At 38.4% G+C, this 20,885-nt stretch overlaps 1 protein-coding gene across 11 annotated transcripts in view; it reads left to right on the top strand.

Moving 5' to 3' along the window:
* The window catches only part of LOC148354133 (neurexin-1a-like), a 370,466-nt gene that overhangs the window by 128,685 nt on the left and 220,896 nt on the right, over nucleotides 1-20,885 (top strand). For 10 of the 11 annotated variants that reach the window (XM_088351405.1, XM_088351402.1, XM_088351398.1 and 7 more), the window contains 3 exons: nucleotides 3,874-3,897; nucleotides 6,630-6,791; nucleotides 11,306-11,747. In XM_088351405.1, the coding sequence (XP_088207531.1) occupies nucleotides 3,874-3,897; nucleotides 6,630-6,791; nucleotides 11,306-11,747 (628 nt within the window). The remainder of the gene's footprint in view (nucleotides 1-3,873; nucleotides 3,898-6,629; nucleotides 6,792-11,305; nucleotides 11,748-20,885) is intronic. The other variant, XM_088351399.1, reaches the window with a different exon arrangement.

Genomic DNA, 20,885 nt, shown 5'->3' with positions numbered 1-20,885 from the left:
TGTACAGTAATCCCTCGTTTTTCACTGGGGTTGCATTACAAAAAAGGCCCTGCAATACGTAGTAGAAACTTTCTTTATATAGTTAATACTCTAATATACATTGAAACCAAAAAACAAACCCAAATTACAAGTGTTGGAGCTATGCAGATGCGCTAATTGTTAGCTGAAGTTGCTAGAGCTACTTACTATGTTGATTTAAATGTGATGAATGACATCATGGACACCTGCTTTAACTATCCTTTAGCCTGTCGAGAAGTCCAACTTTGTTGGCGATAGAAAGTATCTTCCTCTACCTTTTGGGCCCAGCTGCAGTCATTCCAGCCCCTTAAATCTGTAATCATAATTAGTTTTTCTTTATACTTTATTTACTTATTTTCTGATTTTTTTCCCCGCTGTAGCACTTTCTATTCCCTTGAGAATTGTTAACTTTATTTAATGACAAAACAATCAAACAAAGTTGATTTGTAATGATGCAATGTTTATTAAAAACATATTTAAAAACAATGTAAGATCATTTTCTTTGAAAAACTGTCCCAGCGTTCTCTGCCAGACCAGAGTGTGACTCTTTGCATCGATTTAACATACTTAGTGGCTCATAAATCACGCGGTACAACAAATCGATGATCCAATTAGTTGCTTTTGACAACCAATTTGAATCAATTAGTTGTTGCAACCCTATATGTAATGTCGGTTCACCAAGCTGTTTTACACATTTGTACAACTAAACCGCAACGATATTGACTCAAAGGCAGACACAGGCAGAAAATGGTGACCGTTTAGCATCGCTGACTCGCAGTCTTATCGAAGCACACGAGATTGGAATTAAAATTTGAAGAAGAAAGAGAAAGGTTTTGTGGGAGATAGTTTAGCCAAGAGCAAATCTGCATTTTCGTGATGCTGTGATGCAAACTAACAGCGGACGAGCATTTTATATGACCAATAGCAGACAGGCATCATAGAGACATAACTCGACATAAGTTTTAGGGCGAGAAACGTGTCTTTGATGTCGAAAAGTAGTGAAAATGCCATCAAGGAGGACCGTAGAGTGAATAAATCATAAGTCTGATTCGCCGTATCCGGAGGGTCTACTGCATATTGAAGTTGTATATAAATATTTGAGAAATTCAATGACAGAGTAGCAGCCACAATAAATATTTTTTATGACCAAACTGATTAGCATAACAAGCTTCTTTGATATTACTCAACAATATAGCTAAATGAGATACAGTGGTGCCTTGAGATACAAGGGATGTGATTCATATAAATTTAATGTATAAGATTTACTTCTATATTTATTCACACTATCTATTTATATGTGAAGGAAATATTTGATTACACTTCCAGTATGCTTCCATGTTTATAGTGTAAAAAAATTTCATATATTTGATTTTAGAATTCCCAAATCAGCTTAAATATTAGCACGTAAAAAAAAAAACCAGCTGACGCTAACAGATAGCATTGCTAGTTTGAAAATAAGTTGCATAGATTCTTTATCCTCTACAAAGAACATACATGACTAAAACGTATGGAATGAGGAGTTTTACTGATTTTATTTTCCCAAAAAAAGAGGATAAAATATATTTTGACAGCACTAAATTTTTGCCCCAGCTTAATAAACTAAAATCTTACTCTAAATTGCATGATTATAATGTCTTATATTCATAGTTAAAAAATGCAATAAAAATTAATAAAAAATATATTACTGAACTCTTTGTTTTCAACAGAACTTCAAACCAGTTGTTTATTCTTTTTATTAATTGGACACTTGCTGATTTGAGATATATGCATTTTATGTTACAACTGGAACTTGTATCTCAAGGCACCTTTTTAAAATTTAATTACGGAGCATTTTTATTCAGTTAAATTATTTTTTAAATATACACAGATAATATTTGAGGATTTTGTGCTATTCTTTCACATCTCCAAATAAAATTCATATACTATATTAAATGAACATTAAATTAAATAAACATTAAAAATTGATACAAAACTTGCAATTAGTGGCAATAACTATGTATATATATATATATATATATATATATATATATATATATATATATATATATATATATATATATACTGCGATTGGCTGGCAACCAGTCCAGGGTGTCCCCTGCCCACTGCCCGATGATTGCTGGGATGGGCTCCAGCACCCCCGCGACCCTACTAAGGATAAGCGGTGCAGCTGATGAGATGAGATGAGATATATATATATATATAAATACAATTGTGTTTAAATACACTTGTGAGGAGCATAATGTCGTGGCTCTCTTGAGTTTCCAGTTATTTCTTAGAACTTAGATTTTTCTCTGATAGAGTGATTGGAACAGATAGTTATTTGTCACAAAAAACATCCATTAAGCTTGGTTCTTTTGTGACTTCATTGTGTGTTAACAGAAAAGGGGATCAAATCTGCTTGGTCAAGAATATACATACAGCAGCGTTAATATTTGGTAACATGTCCCTTGGCCATTTTCATTTCAATTAGGCGCTTCCATAAGCTTCTGGTGGAATCTTTGACCACTCCTCTTGACAGAATTGGTGTAGTTAGGTTAAATTTGACGGTTTTCTGCAATCATCTTGTTTCTTCAGCATTATCCACAAGTTTTCAATGGGGTTTAAGTCAGGACTTAAGGAAGGCCATTCTGAAACCTTAATTCTAGCCTGATTTTGCGATTCCATTACCACTTTTGATGTGTGTTTGTGGTCAGTGTCCTGTTGGAACACCCCTCTGTGCCGAAGACACAATCTTCGGCTGATGACTTTAGGTTATCTTAAAGAATTTGAAGTAAATCCCCCTTCTTCATTATTGCATTTACTCTCTGTAAAGCACCAGTTCCATTGGCAGCAAAACAGCTCCGCAGCATAATACTACCACCACCGTGCTTGACGTAGGCATGGTGTACTTGGGGTTAAAGGCCTCACCTTCTCTCCTTCAAACATATCGTTGGGCATTGTGGCAAAATAGCTCGATTTTGTTTTGTCTGACCACAGAACCTTTCATCACAATGTCTTATTTTTGTCCATGTGATCAGCAGCAAACTTCAGTATAACCTTAAGGTGCTGCTTTTGGAGCAAAGGCTTCCTTTTTGCATGGCAGCCTCTCAGTCCATAAAGATGGAAAACACGCTTGTCTATGGACACTGTCACCTGTGTTCCAGCAGCTTCTAATTCTTGACAGATCTGCTTTTTGGTGAATCTTGGTTGAATCTTCACCCTCCAGACCGATTTTCTCTCAGCAGCAGGTGATTGTTCACATGTCCTTCTGATCGTGGCAGTGACAAAACAGTGCAATGAACTTAATGCGTACAAAAAAGTGTTTGCACTGGGACCTGCAGCTGCTTTGAAATGGCTCTAAGTGACTTACCTGACTTGATCAAGTCAATGATTCGCTTTTTCAGATCCATGCTGAGCTCCTTTGACTTTCCCATTGTAGCGTTTGTGGGCGTTTGCATCTAATGAACCCTATTTTAATGGCCTCAGAGAAGTCACCCGCCACAGTCACTCTTAATCACTCACAATAGCTATGAAGCTCTGTTCCTATTACTCTATCAGAGAAAATCTTTGGGGAAATCTCACTTGTTTCCCCCCAAAAAAATGTACATGTGTCAGTAAAATAATGTCGCACATGCCTTGGCTGAAAATTCGAGGTCCGCTTTTTTCTTGTTAAAACAATTTTGGCCAATTTTACTCCCATGTTACTAACACGCTTCGGAAAACACTAACATCACTCATGGAATGTGTCATTCTACTAACAAATCCTTTTTTTTGGAACGATGTACTAACAAGTATTGAACATCATATTTGATTTGAGTAACGATCGTTATTCTGTTCACAGTTTTTAATTTCCTTTCTCCCCCCTTTTCCACAAAGCACTCAGGCATTGGACACGCTATGGTAAACAAACTACGTTGTTCGGTAGATTTCATAATAATTGTTTCTTAGTTTGGGTTTGCAGTGTCTTTTAATTTTTTATTTTATTTAACATAGAAGTCATTTACAAAAACAGGGAATTTGCGATTTGTACTTTTCTGCTTACCATTTTTTTTTTTTAGTATCCTCAATTTTTTTTTCCTACTTGTTTCCTGTCCAATTTTGTCTGAGGCTCTTATTTTGAAATACTTTAGGGGCCCTTTATTTTCTGTCTGGACGGCTTTCCATTGGCTCCTCCCTCTTTTGGCATGGCATGCGTTATTTGACCACATATGTTGAGTTGTGGTTGTCTTTTTGGTGCTTTTTCATGCCTCTTTGTGCTTTTTTGGGCAGTTTCCTTACATTCCTGCATGCGCTGCTAGCGTACTAATGTCCGTTTAGGTATGGAAGCCCAAAAAGGTCAGAAAGCAATGAATAAAAGAGGGCCATTCGAGAGAATAAAAGAAAAATGACGATATAATATGGCTATTCATTAAAGCCCCGGTGTGTAATATGTGACCACTAGATGGCACTGCGCTGCCTAGTACGAGCAATGGGCAGTTATACATGGCACAGGATGCTGGACAAAAATGGCGCCAACTTAAATGGGCATTTCACGGAGTAATAAGATACAAATTTCTCGACCTAAGACTTTTAACAAAGGTCTAACAGTTCATGGATTTTTGCCTAGTCTTCAAAATCAATTTTCTTTACCATTTCAAAGTTTTTTTTTAGCACTAGGACGCATTAAATATTACACACTGTCAATTTAAGAAGGACTTGCACACTATTCTTCCTAATCTATTAAAATTATTAAATATTTTAGGATATCTTTGTTTATCAAATTATTTTATATTCTATTCTTGAATCTTTTTTTTGTATCGTACTTATAATTCAAGGTGTATTTTTTTATCATAATGTATTTTTTTTCTAATGTTCATGATTTAATTTAAAAGAAAACATTTTAAAGAAAGAATGACTTAAGCTGTCAATCAACTGCATGAAGGCGGGGCTATAAACAGAGATGACAAATGTCCAGGACAATCGATAAGGACCCCACAGGGAACCATTGTTCTATAAAACGGCTGAAATAAAATTACTTTGTCAGAAAATATCTATGGATTTTAAATAAAATCATGGCGAAAAAATAAAAATGTATGACGTTGATAGCATTGATTTAGTGGTTTTTTTTTTTAAAGCATCATTTTGGCGTACTGCAAAAGAATGACTTAAGCTGTCAATCAAACCAAATGAGGCAGGCCTAGTGAGAGGCATGACTAAAATCCAGGATAACCAATCAAACCTAGCAATCAAGAACAGGCCCAACCCACTGACTTTGATTGACAGCTAGACCGGGAATTAATAAGGCAGTAGTATGCCTAGATGGTAAGGCGCCCGCTTTGAGACTGGGAGGTCGGTGGTTCGCGCCCCGGCCGAGTCATTCCTAAGACTTAAAAAGTGGTCGGCGGCACCCTCTGTTGGTTGCGGCTGCATCGGCTCGCTACAACGGGTCAGGTGCAATCGACATTTCGTTCTGTGTACATTGTTACACAGAATGACAATACAAGGAAATTATTATTATTATTATTATTTATATGTTTCTATTAAACAAAATATGAGGAAAAAATAAAAAATCATGTACATGATAAATGAGGTGTTTTATTAAATTGTATTAAAAAAAACGTTTAAAACATGATCGATTTTTTCAAAAAGTCATTTTCAACAATTTTTATCACAGAATATTATTGTGCAAAAGAATGACTCCTGCTGTCATTCAAACCAAAGGAGGCGGGGCTACATGACAAATATGACAAATGTCTAGGAAAAATAATCGATCTTAAGGATCAAGCACAAGCTTAACCCACTGACTGTCATGAATGGCCAATTTCTCGAAAACAGACACGAATAGTCGACTTTGCTAAAAACGTCTTTCTCTTTTAAACAAAACCACAGAGAAAGAAATTACAGTCAAATATGAAGTACGAGATCCTTAAATAAGTGAAATAAAAACGTTTTTCGGAAAATGCCACCTTTTAATTTGAAAATCCCGTTATACGGAAGGATAAATTCACAAGCGGCGCGGCTACAAATGCGATTGAAACAAACATGAGTAGCAGACCATAGAAATAGCAATACTTCATGCAGTCAAATTGGAAAATGATGAAATATGTGGTTCATAGTTACATGTTATTACATCATAATAACACGCTGTTTAAAAAGAGTGTGAATAGCCATATTACATAGTGACCGATTTATCTAACAACCTTTCTAAATTCAATAAAGTGAAATATTTTGGCACTCTTGGGCTTCCATACTTGGGCACATTTTCTTTTTGTATTGGACCTAAAATCAAAAAGAAAATGAGTGACATGTATGCCTACTTTTACTATGAATAATCTGTTATCTCCATGACTAATTCATGATGAACATTCGACTTCTTTTTTGAAAACATTCTACTAACGCCATTTTTGTGTCTGCTGACTAATTTTTACGTTGCAATACTAACACTGACCAACTTTCCGTGACGGCACCGCCGTCTTCCGACTAACCATTTGGACCAAAGAACAAGAAAAAAACGATCAGACATGAAAATGGGTTTCTGGAAAACGATGGAGGATGTGTTGTTGTTGTATTTTAACGGAGGCTTGAGTGTAGCCTTTTTCTCTCTTTTTTTTGGGTTGTGTTTTTTTTTTCTTTTTTTCCTTTTTTTGCTGCAGGTGACGATTTCAGTGGACGGCATACTGACCACGACAGGTTACACGCAAGAAGATTACACCATGTTGGGATCGGACGACTTCTTCTACGTGGGGGGAAGTCCCAGCACGGCCGACCTGCCCGGATCGCCCGTTAGCAACAATTTCATGGGATGCCTCAAGGAGGTCGAGCATTACTTTGGAGCTGTCTCCATTATCTATTTAGTCATCTCTCCGTCATGCATTCTTTGCGCTCGTATTCTATCCTTGTCTTGCTCTTCGGTTCTCCTCTCGCTGGCTTTCTCTCCATCGTCACTCTCTTATCATCCCCTATCTAGCTCCCCCTCTTTCGCTATACCATTCTTTTCCTCCCATCTTTCCCTCCATCCACCCATTTTCCCATACCCCTCACTCTATTCTCATCCATCCGTTTGTCTGTCCCTCACTCTGTTCTTCCATCAAACCATTCATCACTTGGTTTTCATCCATCCATTTCTCCAACAATCCCTGCATCCATCCACCCCAACTCTTAACATCCATCCCTCCATAAAAAAAAAAAAATCTGTATCATCTTTCCATCCATCTCTCTCCAGCCATCTCCCCTACATCCATCATCCATCTTGCTTCATCCTTCCATCCCTCATTCTATTTTTCATTCTCTAAATGTCTCCCCTTTTCTTTCTTTCACCTGTCTCGTTATCCATCCATCTCTCTTTCTCTCTCCATCCATTGCTCCCTTGAAACCTCTCTCTTTCTCTCCATTTGTCTTTCTATCCAGCTCTCTCTTTATCTCTTCATCTTTTTTTCTCTCTCCATTAAACCCACTCTTTATCAGCTCATTCATTTCTCTCTCTCCAGCCATCTCTCCCTTTATCTCTCCATATAATTCTCTCTCTTCATCCATTTATCTCTTGAAATTTCCCTCTCTCTCTCTATCAATTTCTCTTTATCTCTCCATGCATCTCTATTTATCCCTCCATCCATTTCTCTATCTCAATCTATCTCTCTTTATCTCTCCATCCATTTCTATATTTCAATCCATCCCTATATTGATATCCTTATCCACTTCTCTCTCCCACCATCATTCCCTTTATGTCTCCAGACATCTCTCTCTCTTTCTCTCCATCCATTTATCTCTCTCCAGCCATCTTTCTCTTTATCTCTCCAACCATCTCTCTATTAATCCATCCATCCCTCTCCATCGCTCCATTCATTTCTCTCTCTACATCCATCTTTCTTTCGATCTCTCCATTCATTTCCCTTTTTCCAGCCATCCCTCTTTTTATCTCTCATCCATTTTTCTCTCTTCAGGCATCTCTCTTATTCTCTCTCCAGCCATATCTCTCTCTCTCTTTCTCTTCACTCTCTGTCTCTCTCTTTCTCTTTGTTGTATATCTCTCTCCATTCAGCTCACTTTCATCGCTTTCTCCATCCATCCCTCTTTCTATTCATCCTTCCTTCGATTCCTCTCTCTCTTTCTCCGTACATCCTTCTATCACCGGCCCTCCCTTCCTCCCTTCATCTACATCGCTCCCCCTTTCTCTCGTCAACCTCTCATCTATCCAGCGCTGTCCTACCATCCAACAGTCTCTCTCCTTCCATCTCTCTCTCTCTTCATCCATCTCTCGCTTTCCATCTTTCTCTCACTCTCATTAAATTTTTAAAGAAGCCCAGTTCACAGGATCTCACTTGCTTATTGCTAATGCTCTGTGTCATGACTTCAGTTCTTAGTTCCCAAGAAGGGATGGAAAATTAGTTAGATTTTCCGATAACTTGTAAGGAAATTTTGGAAAGTCAAAAGTCGCCGATTATAATTGGCAGCTGATAAATAATAAGTATAGCCAAGTATTTTATTTGCTATTCACACGTAATGGGGCATAATGACAAGTCTTGTTTAATGGTCCTCCAATCGTGTTTGTTTCCAAAATACTCAATTCAACCTATTGTCATATTTCTAATTCTCTAATGATGCCAATTTAAACTAATATCTGTTATTCTCTCTGAAAAGTCCTTCTGAAAACGAGCTAGCCAACGTCTCATTATAAAATTTCGCATTATTAGACTGAACAAAGCAACCCCGCCATGATTGAAGCGACGTCGTCATTATGCAGATTGGATAATGATGCGGTTATTGCCATCTCTAATTTGTTTAAGCCCCATTACGGCAGCACTTTCCTTTTTTTTTTCTGAAAGTGGTCCTCGCAGTGCCCCCTCTTGGCACTGCATTGGTTTTGCGGGCACGTGCTAGAACCTGTTGAAACGAACAAGAAACTACCTTTTAAATGGAATAATGACACTTTCATGCTAACACGGGCCTTATTTCTTCAATTTTACATTTTACATACGAAAATCTCATTTCCCCCATTCATTTTCAACAGAACCATCTTTCCACATCTTCAGTGATACCCGAGTAGTCAAAAGATTCAGATTAAAACTGAATTGATAACATACACAAGGATTATCATTCCCTATGTTTACCAGCCGCCTCATTCAGAATATTTGTCCTGATTGACAATTGCTAAGTTGCATGGCTGAAACCAAAGTAACTTTTTCCCTTCATTTCCATGGTTATCATGTTTTTGGCTTTAGCATGAATGCAAGCCTTGTGGCGAATAAATAGTTTTGTATCGCCAACTTGTAAAGTATTCATGAAGAACAAGAGATTTTGAACTGAATGAAGAAAGAGAAAGCAATTGTGGGTGGTACTTTTGCCAAGAGCATACCAGAACTGTCATGATGTCCTGACACAAACCAATAGCAGACAATAATTTTATAGGATGTCGATCATAGCAGACAGTTTTTGCTGAGACTTAACTCGAACAATGGAATTTGAGTTTTGTCAGTTTTTGGCCCCGCAAAATAAGTTGTTGCTAGTGTAGAATAGTGGGTAAAACGCCACAAGAGTAGGAGTAGGCAATGCTGGGAATGTTGGTATTGATCTTATCCAAGTAACTACAGGGTAGTATTGATTGATACAAAGAGGTAAGATCTTGGGCCCAGGCATAAATTCAACCCAAAATTTGAGTTGGTTTAGTCTTAAAATGTCAATCATTTAGGCGAGCCTGCGGGCTTCTCTCGACAGTTATATTTTATCTATTTTTTATTTTTTCCCCCTTCATGTAGGATCTACACAACATCTCATTACTTAGATGAAGTAAATGCTTACCAAATTATCAGTTTAACTCAAAATCACTTAATCCAAATACATTTTCCTCACCGGTTTTGGGGTAAAAGACGCGCGGATTCCTCCTTCAACCTCCCTTAAGTCAGACGACATTTCTGTTTCTTGCCTATGGCTTACAAACTTTACAAACTTTCTTTCTGCTTTTCGGGCATATGTTTCACTATTTGCAGCTTGTAATCTGCAGAATTTGATTTCACTTTTGTTTGCTGCACGTCGCCGAGATGCGCACTTTGGCACTAAACCGATCTTTTTGGCGCTGCTCTTGAAATGCCCACTTGATTTGAGGGACTGGGCCCCAAGCAAACCCCAAACTGCGTAGTTCACCCGAAATGGGCCGTTTGGCTCTGAAGTAATCACGGCCGGAGTAAAGCTTCGTGTTTACTGTGGCAGCAAAATTAAAGCCTCGGGTTTATTTCGGGCTCATTTGTCAAATCAAGTTAATCCGTCGGGTTCGGGTTAATATACCTGAAACTCGGGTCGGGTTGGACTGAGATTTTTAGGTCCGATCTTAGCTCTAATACAGATACTGATACTTTCGTGCCTGTTAATGTAATTTAATAATTCAACGACTCTTCCCAGGAGTTAGTTTATAATTGCGATAAACACAGCACCAAAATGTTAAACACTTAAAATATTCTACTCTTGTTAAATAACCACAATGCAAACTTAAACAGTAAGAACAAAAATGACATTTTTATAATGTTTATAACATTATAAAATATAAAGTAATTCTCCTACAACCGTTTCAGAACAATATAACAAAATATGTTGCAACATTATTTGGAAAACAAAGTCAGTAGTGCAAAAATGTGTAACCACAATTGAATCAAACTTGAAAGTTGGAATGCATGTATAATCTTACTTAAAGTGACGGTAAAAATTGGAGGACAGTATTGAGACAATAGTATCACTCCGATCCAAGTAATAGAATTAATATTAATAATAATAATAATAATAATAATATCGATATTTGGATCGATCCGCTGACCCTTACTCGAAAAACGGTTTTCCTATGTCCCGAGATGATATTAAGTCAGTATTAGAACCAGCTTACAGACTGCAGCAATCCCACAAATCCCTAACATGCACAAATATATTTCCCACAATGCAACAGTGATGCATGTGCGCTCATTTTGATTGACTAGCTACAGCAATGCGTAAGTATAGTTTTAATTGTCACATTCATCTTAGATTTTAAGTTGCACAGAAGTTTCTTGCTAGACAAAATTGCAAATATATTTTAAATATAATGTTTGTTAAAATAAAACTTTTTCTTTATTTGTTTAATTATCAGAAGTTTCAATTAGGTTCACTGGGATATAAGCGTGATAAAAAGAGAAATAAATCTATCAACATTCAATATAACCGGTCTATAGGCTCTGAGAAAAATTCTTTATTTGCCCCTCAGTTTGTTTGACTTTGACACCCTGGCCTTAAAGGGAAAACATTGTAAGGCAGGCACGCCTTATCCCCGGGTTCTACTGTCGCACTAAATCCTGCGTATGTTTCTCATCAGGTGGTGTACAAAAACAACGACGTAAGACTGGAGCTATCTAGGTTAGCCAAGCAAGGAGACCCTAAAATGAAGGTCCACGGTACCGTGGCCTTCAAGTGCGAGAACGTGGCCACCCTGGACCCCATTACCTTCGAGACGCCCGAGTCTTTTATAGTCCTCAACAAATGGAATGCCAAGAAGACGGGCTCCATATCGTTCGACTTCCGGACCACCGAGCCCAACGGGCTCCTCCTCTTCAGCCACGGCAAACCCAAGCAGCAGCAGAAGGACTCCATAAGTCCCATGACCCTTAAAGTGGACTTTTTTGCAATCGAGATGCTGGACGGGCATCTGTATCTGCTTCTGGACATGGGATCGGGGACTACTAAGACCAAGGCGGTCAACAAGAAGGTCAACGATGGAGAATGGTACCACGTGGACTTCCAACGAGACGGCAGATCGGGTAAGTCCATTTCAGGTGCGACAACCTGAGTAAAGCTAGTGATAAATTTTATTGGGGGCCATGTTTAGGGAGGGTCGCAAATTGTGTGCTTTTTTCAAATTTCTACATAATCGTAAGCTCCATTTTCATAGCGAGCGCCCTACCCCCAAGGCCACTGTAATATTGCATCGTTAGCCCAAAAATATTCACAAAGGTAGTTCAGCCAATAGCAGAACAGCATTTTTTATGAAGCCTGGATGCAAACAGCATCCTATATGACAACGACCAATAGCAGACAGTCATTTCTGAAACATAACATGCAATACGGACGTACACAGCAAAGCTTTAGGTACACCAAATAATTGATTCCAAATGTCATATAAAGGGGTAAATATGGTAAAGGTCGATAGCCAATTTCCTTTGAGATACTGATTTTCTCTGGTAATTGGTCGAAATGCATTTTTTCAGGCATTCTCTTCTGTTGACCTTGAATTTATTGAGTATTCAAAAAGCTAACAATGTTATTTTTATTTTATCTTTTTATTTGTAGATTTTTAAATATTTTATCTTTTTATTACCAGTGTTTTTCAGTGTTAACCTTTAAGTGCTATTTTGCTTTACTTTTCCCCTTTTTAAGTCATTCAAAATAATACATAATAAATGATAATATGCGGATTAAACAACCAAAAGAACATGAAGGGCCATTTAGGACCCAAAGGAGCTCTTTTTTAGTGAGCCAAGACGAAAAAAGACAGTGTACTAAAAACAGTCGGAAATCCCATCTCTCCAATGGACCATTTGAGTTAGATTTCATTTATTAAACTTACTTTACATTTTTTACTGCTGATTTTTATTTTATTATATTGTTTCTTTTTGTTTCACTTTAGGTGTACCATCAATAATTTGTTATTGAAGTGCAAAAAATATTACAAACCTCCAAAACACAACTGCGTGTCTGTTCATCTCTATCCAACTGATTTGAATACTGCTCAGAAAATGTCAACCTCTTTGACATACAACTTATTTTTAAAGTAATGTAATTAGTTACTTTTCTTGGTAACTAGTTACTTTTACTATAGAGCAGTGGTTCCCAAAGTGGGCGGTGCCGCCCCCCTGGGGGCGTTGGAAAGATCTGGGGGGGCCGTGAGGAAGAATGGGGCGGTAGGGTGGCGGCAGTCTGAAGTCAAAGTCAGAAGTTTAAGCGTAGTGCAGTTGTGAAACCGCAAAGCATTGCGTTTTTTATCAAGATTTTGTCGTGAGTGATGGAGTTTTGGCCAACCACAATTGTTACTGTTGGAGTTTTAAAAGCGCCGACCAATCAGAGGCAAGTTTTAGTAATAGCACAAGCCAATCAATGCGATTCAAAGTTTGCAGGCACCACACTATGCCACACCCACCGTGTGAGCTAATTTAGTGCCATGGCGGACTCGTAAACATAGTCCCAGGGTCAACAAACGAGAAGGAAATGAAGCTTGCACTGAAGAAGGGTGGTAAATCACTTGTTTGGACATATTTTGGTTTTGACGAAGTGGAACAGAAGAAAACGCCCGTTGCAGAATTTGCTTTCGCGTAGTCGCTAGGTCCAGAGGAAACACAAGGATTTTGTACCAGCACCTTAAAATTTATCATGGCATGTAAAAAGGATTACAAGTTAAAGACAAAGAAGGTGCATCTACAAAAAGGACTGAGAGGTAAACAAACCTAGGTATACACTGGGGAGCCAAGGGAGCACCCTGCTATGGAGCAGGGGTCAGCAACCTTTTCGGTGTGGAGTGCCACTTTTAGATGTCCTTGTAAATTAGTGTGCCACACCTAGATTAATTACTCGCAAAACATTTTTTTATTTCCAACAGAGCTGTCATTTTACACCAGTCCGAATATACAACATGGATAAACATTGAAATTGTATAACTGACCAATTTATCTCCCACTATCCTTGTTCATCAACAAACTAAAAAATGACTATGAGCAACATGTGGAAAGGCCTGTAGACATGACTTCAACTATTCTTCATCAACAATGAACTACAATCAAAATCAAGTAATATGGACAGCTACCATACCGTTCATCAATAAATTCTTATTTTAGAAACTATCAAAACACACACACACACACCTTTAATATACTCGCCATCAGTAAATGGTTTTCCGTGCTTTGCCATGCAGTGAGCAATGTGATAGCTTGCTTCAGTGGAGGCGTTTGAAAAATGTTTTCAGGGTCTGTGTTTGTTTGCCGTACCTGGACACAACGCATTTCAATGTCTCCGCCTCTCCAGACTTGTCATTGAATTCATGTTTATGTTTCGTCTCGTAATGACGCTTAACACTTGTTGACGTGCGAGGTACAACGCTCTCGAGGCATAATGCACAAACAGCACGGTCATTTTTTGCACAAAGCCTCATTCATCTGTCCACGCTGGTGAAAAGAACGAGATTTTCTTGCTGGAGGAGCTGATTTGATTTGTTCATTTATCGCGCGCCTGTGTTTTTGTGGGTGGTTTGAAACACAGATCTTTCCTCCTCTGCGAGACCCGGCACAGACACGCTCACACACGGAGCAGAGGAGGAGGGGTGCTACCGTAAAGCCTCTAAATAACGCAGCGCGCAACTAAAAATGTCTAAATATAACCTAAAAATGCACATTAAATTATTTTTTAATTATTTTGCCGTGCGTTCAGCAGTGGCACGCGTGCCATAGGTTACCGACCCACGCTACGTTACTAACTCAGTTACTTTTTGGAAAAAGTTGTGAGTCACTATAAGTAATGACTATTTTAAAGAAGCCTGCCCAACACTGCTAATAAAAATGGAGGTGGCATCCATACCAAACTCCACACTAAAAAGAAGCTTTCTTATTTGGTGGTGTTTGCAAAATATCGTCTTGCAGGCCATAAATCGCCTGCGAGCCACAGGTTTTAAACCTGTTTTCTAAACGCTTGAAAATGAATCCCACACTGAAGCACAACGACCTTTTTTGAAGCTAATTGCTACTTCTCGGTGGCTAATTAGTGTGAAGGGTTACACCCTGCCCGTGTCTCCGGCTTGCTCTCAGATCCAACTTTTCTTCGGTTCTCGCGTCGCACTTAATAATCATATGAAGTCAAAGTCTTTTCAACTAAAACATTGTGGCTGTTTTTTAATGGCACGTCAAAAAAAAAGACGTTCCCCCTCTCGTTACGTCTCTTGTCCACACGGACGAACATCTCGCTGAGCTTTTCCCAGTCTCTTCAGTGCAAGTTTCCATGGAAACAGGAGGTGGTCTCTCCCAGGACCGACACAGTTGCCGGGCGGAGATGTGCACTAATGACATTTGGGGATAATTTATCTTGTTTTCATCATGTTCGCTCGCCACATCAAAAATGGAGGACAAACAAGTTCTCGTCGAGACTCACGGAAAGAAAGAAATCGTCCGCGTTTTCAAAACACGTTTCCAATTTACCGGGCGCCGGTTCATCTTTGAGTAATCCGAAAAGATTCTATCTCGGGTTTCATTTGCGCCTCGGAACGCGAAAAATAATCGTTGTGTTGTGTGCTCTCGCATTATTTTTTTGTCATTCGTTCTGAAAGACTTTTTGTAAAAACTTTTTCATCTATTAAAGCAAAATAATAACATAGTATATATGAATATTTACCACGTTAACTGCCAGCCTTGACAAAATAAATATCAGACATCAATAGCAGGGAACAGGAATGAGCAATTATCGACAAATTGAAAAAACTATTGAATGTGGTTTAATGATATAAATAATACCAAGCTGATCAAGCGAATTGATCTATCTATATATATATATATATATATATATATATATATATATATATATATATATCAAAGCCATATCCCCCTCATGAGAGATGGCTACCGTCGATAACATACTCAGATTGACCAAACATTTATTACCCTTTGCTCTTCCCATCCTGACACCGAACATTAAGCCCACAGCACAACAAAGGGTGAGTTTCTTAGCCATGCAACCCTTCATCAGGATACACTGGTTTACCCCCTCTGCATCATATCTTTCGATATCAGTCATTCTTAACTATCCTTGTTCATTGACATCCATCCCTTGCACACACTTTTGCAACTATTACATTAACCCACCTAACATCCAGAGCACGTTTCACCCCGTCCATCCAACCATATTTGGGCCTTCCTATCACCCACATCTTCTGTACTGATAAAATAAAGTAAACACAAAGGTACAAACATATTAACAAAAAAGAAAACAGCAAACAAAATGAATTAAAGAATTAAAAATATTTAAAAATAAGATAAAAAATAAATAAAATAAAATATTTAAAAATTCAAATAATTAAACAAATTAAATTAAATCAAAACAATAAAACATAAAAAAAAGAAATAGACAAAAAATATTAAATATGAAAATATAGAAGTAACTAAAATAATAAAAATATATTAAAAAGAAAAATAGGAAATGGTTAAAAATAATGAAATATAAATGAATACAGTACATTAATATGTGCTAGAACGGTGATACAGATACTAAGTTTTAGGACTGATATCAATATTACTTTTGTTTAAAAAATGTACACAGTTTTATAGTATTATAATTTAATATGATGACTTCTCAAAATGACAATCAATCTTTAACCCGCACTTGAGTAGTAAGTAGAATAATTGGAGACAAATGCAATACAGTGTATAAGCAGGGGTGGTGGGTGGGTGGATCCCTTAACCACACGGGGCACCATTTCCTGTGGTGTGACTTGGGGAAGTACACCCTGGTGGCGCTCACTTCTATCCAGGCTTCAAATATTTTCAGTACTTGATAAAAATTGTTAGAGTATAGTAACTCAGTCACGACAGTGGTGCCCTCTAGTGGCTGTCAATCAGTACAAATAACTTCTTATCGTAATGGGAATGCAATTTTAAGATGTTTTATTGTACATTTTTGGTGGACAGGGGAAAGAAACAATTCTGCTAATGGTATCGGTTTCTTTACCAGTATCAATGACGACCAAAAATAAGATCGTTTATAATGAGTCCCCATTCGATACTTCCTCATAATAGGAGTTGTAAATCAGAAACCCGCGACAATTTGCCGTCAATCGTTCTCTCCGTACTCGACTCCGAAGTGAAGTGCGGCGCAAGAGCCGACGTAATTATCGGCAGCCGGCGTTTTGTACTCCCGACACTCGAGCCGGTATCGGATAACGATCGGTGCCGACTAAACGGGTTCTTCCTGCAGGAAGCGGATTCTTGAATGGAGCTTGGCATCTTGTAACCGCAATACATTAGAGGCACTCTTCTTTAAAGTGAGGGCTCGGGGTCGGTCGCAGCTATATAAGGAATACGGGAGAGTACCAAGGGCCATTCTCCCCCCCGCAGAGAATCCAATCACGTCGGGAGATTTGGCAATATCGTCCTAACCGGATTGTGGTAATCCCCGGTTTAGCACATTTTGGGGATGTGTGAGCGGGGTTAGGAGGTATCATGCCAAGTTTTGGCGGACTGCTAAGGCAGAGCAAAAGAAACCGCTAGTTTCTAGGGTCAAATCAGTCTGAGGTTAACCATTTTTTCTTTTGCAGAAATCCTGAGAGCAGGGAATTACAATATTATGAGGAAATAAAAGCAAGCATCAGCACCCAGTATCATGCCAAGTTGCAGCTGGCTGCTAATGCATGGAGTAAAAAAGCGCGTATTTCTAGTGTTATAATAAGGTTGAGGCCAACTGTCCGTTCTTTTGGAAAAATCTAGAAAGCAGGGATTTACAATATTCTGAGAACAAGGGAATAAAGGCAAGCATCAGCACCCAAAATCATGCCAAGTTGTGGCTGGCTGCTAAAGGTAAGAAAGCACTAGTTTCTAGTTTTATAATAAGGTTGAGGACAATCTCCCATTCTTTTGGGGAAATCCAGAGAGCAGGGAATTACAGTAATCTAAGAACAAGGTAATAAAGGCAAGCATCAGAACCCAACATCATGCCAAGTTGTGGCTGACTGCTAAGAAAGCACCAATTACTAGTGTCAAAATAAGTCTGAGGTCGACCATATTTTCTTTTGGGGAAATCCAGAGAGCAGGGAATTACAATATTATAAAAACGGGGAAATAAAAGCAAGCATCAGCACCCAGTATCATGTCAAGTAGGGGCTGGTTGCTGAGGCAGAGGGTGAGGCTGAGAAACCACTAGTTTGTAGTTTTATCATAAGGTTGAGGTCAACCATCCATTCTTTTGGGGAAATCCAGAGAGCAGGGAATTACAATAATCAAAGAACAAGGGAATAAAAGCAAGCATCAGCACCCAATATCATGCCAAGTTGTGGCTGACTGCTAAGAAAGCACTAATTTCTAGTGTAAAAATAAGTCTGAGGTCGACCATATTTTCTTTTGGGGAAATCCAGAAAGCAGGGAATTACAATATTATAAATATTAAGAAATAAAAGCAAGCATCAGCACCCAGTATCATGTCAAGTCTGAGGTCGACCATATTTCTTTTTGGGGAATCCGGGGAGCAGGAATTACAATAATTCAAATGAGAGAAAATGAAAGCAAATGTCAGTTCCAGGTCTTATGCCAAATTGAGGCTGGCTGATAACGCAGGCAATATGAGAGTACTCATTTCTAGGGTTAGAATAAGGGTGATGTTAAGCCTCCTTTCTTTTTGGGGAAATCCAGAGAGCAGGGTATTGAAATAATGTAAATAAATGAGACACAGTATAAGCAAGGAGCCAACACCTTTAAAGGGTAACTCAATATGGACACAAACATCATTTAAACACATGGAATAGTTCATTGTTGATGTTTTATGGTACAAATGCACAACAGCGCCCCCACTACTAGTGGTAGAAAAGCACCACTGCATTCCCGTCCCAAATGGGTTAGCTGACACGTCCCCGATGAAGTGTCTCGGTTTATCTGGCGAAGAATTTCAGCATATCTTCCATTGTGCTTCCTCCCCGTGCCCTTTACCGACATCTTTATCTCCGTGTTCCCATCTTGTAGCAGATCGGTCCCCTCCTCCTTCATGCTTGCCGCGTCGCCGAATCCTTTCGGCGATGAACAATGTTCCAAACATAGTCCTTAAACGCGTCACCAGGCTGGCCTGGCGACGGTACTATGTCCCCACGGGATTTTTTTAGTGCCTCCCGACGACGTCGCTCGGGCGTGTTTACGCATTTCTTCTTCGGAACCGTGACAAGAAAGCGGGGCACTCGGAACCTATCTTTTAAATATGCCGTACAAGCCTAGCTCGGATGAAAGAACAAAAACAAGCCCTGTTTGATTATTTATACCACTGTTTTTCAAGACGTGTACTGGGAGACTTTTGTCTAGTGTGCTGCAGAAAATCGCATACTTATTTTTGCCAAAGTTTCCTTTTTCCGGTGACCAGTCCAGTAATTGTAGCATTCATCCATACTAGTAGGTGGCAGCAGATTTTTTTTTCTTTCTACATGTCACGGGACCGGACCAGATCGGAGGAAGGAGGCAGGAAGGGTGAACTCATTCGCGTTAACGATCAGTTACTTTTATTAAGGAAATAAAAGTCATCCAACACTCAGGGACAAAAACAAAAACAGGCTTACAGGCAAACAGGAACTCAGACTAGGAATACTCACAAAACAGGCTTTTACTCAGCACGGGCAAGTACAAGTTTCCTCAAGTCAAACAGAACAGAATAATGCAAAGTAATGCAATGAACCCGCAACCGGCAATCCCTAAAACCCGCCCTTAAGAAGCACACACGCAAATTAAAAATCTGCTACAGCCGGTGCCAAGGGGGCGGGGCCAGCCGGGCACCACGGCGACCATGCTGGACATGACACTACATACTAATGATCTCCTCATGAAGTAGCACAATATATTTAATAACTTATTCTTGTTTGATGAAACAGTTAAAGATTGCGGTAAAAAAAAATATTAAATACAACAATAAAAGAGAACATTTTGCTGATTTTCATGATCAGTTTCTTATTTTGTTTGAAAATAAAAGTAGGGCGTCGTTAAAAATATATATATTTTTCCCAACGGCCGATGTTTTTGCCTCATTTTAAGTGTTATTTTGATATTTTTCTAGAAAAACATGAAAATATTGAAAGACTTGAAAAGTTGTACTGCAACAAATGGAAAAATATACAAAATCAGATAAAATTCATGCAAATATTTTTAATCCCAAAAGGAAAAAAAACAAAGTTAACATTTCGTAAAAACAAATAAAAATAATGAAAAAATAAATAATATTGCATTAAATGTATACCATTTGGCTGAAAGACATCTTGGAATCTGCTTCTTAAAACGCTAAATATCATTTAGAGCATTTTAATTCCTTACCATGTTCTCCAGACAGATGGTTATCAACCTCCCGGGATACGGCAACCCCTCCTTATGTCATTTTCACTTTACAGTGTGATTTAAAAAAAAATTCTTCGCACCCCGTTACTTAATTCGCCGCCACAAAAACGACAAAAGTTTAGAGTTAACTGCATTTGTGCGTCAACGTCATAAAATGCTGGTATGCTATTCGTTTGTGTGACTGCATTAGGATAGATTGAATTACCTCCCACAATGGTCCATTTCTCCTTTTTTGTTGAGTTCAGACTTTTGTGTGCTTTGTAAAGGCTTAGCGAGTCGGCGATGCAAAACTGTATATTAAATACTGTGTTTAACTGATAGTGATTTCAAACCATGCACTGATGCTAAAAGGAGAGGCAAAAACCTGATAACCATTGAAATAAAGCTAAAATTTACATTTATGTCTGCCCCCCAATACAATTCGTTATTATTCAGGCACCCTCAGTAGCCGAAAGTTTAGCAAAAGAGGGAGAAAATGACGAAAAATAAAATAAAATAATTGCAATTTTGTAGTGCTTTTATGTAATTGGATGTAAATACAATACAGTGCAAAAAAGTGGAGGAAAAAATACACAATGATTCTTGGTGAATGAAACAAAATTGTATCAAGATCTCAGGGGCTGTAGAAAACAGTGCAGGGCTTGCCTTTGAAATATATGTTCTAAGGGCATGACAGCACTCAAATTGTAAGTTTAAGATCAGTTTCATTTTTAATCCGCTGTTTCTGTCCCCGTGCCTATGCATCCACCCGCCACTCCACTCGACCAGCTCAAGTCACAGCAAAAGTAAATCAAATGAGAAAAATTTAGTGTGTTTCATATATTACACAAAAATAGTAGGTTACAGAGGTTC

This window comes from Urocampus carinirostris, chromosome 13 (genome assembly GCF_059441175.1).
Source record: "Urocampus carinirostris isolate Australia breed hairy pipefish chromosome 13, RoL_Ucar_1.0, whole genome shotgun sequence".
In the NCBI taxonomy this organism is placed as follows: Eukaryota; Metazoa; Chordata; class Actinopteri; order Syngnathiformes; family Syngnathidae; genus Urocampus; species Urocampus carinirostris.
The sequence above is the reverse complement of the archived record's forward strand: the minus strand, read 5'-3'. Positions and strand labels throughout refer to the sequence as shown.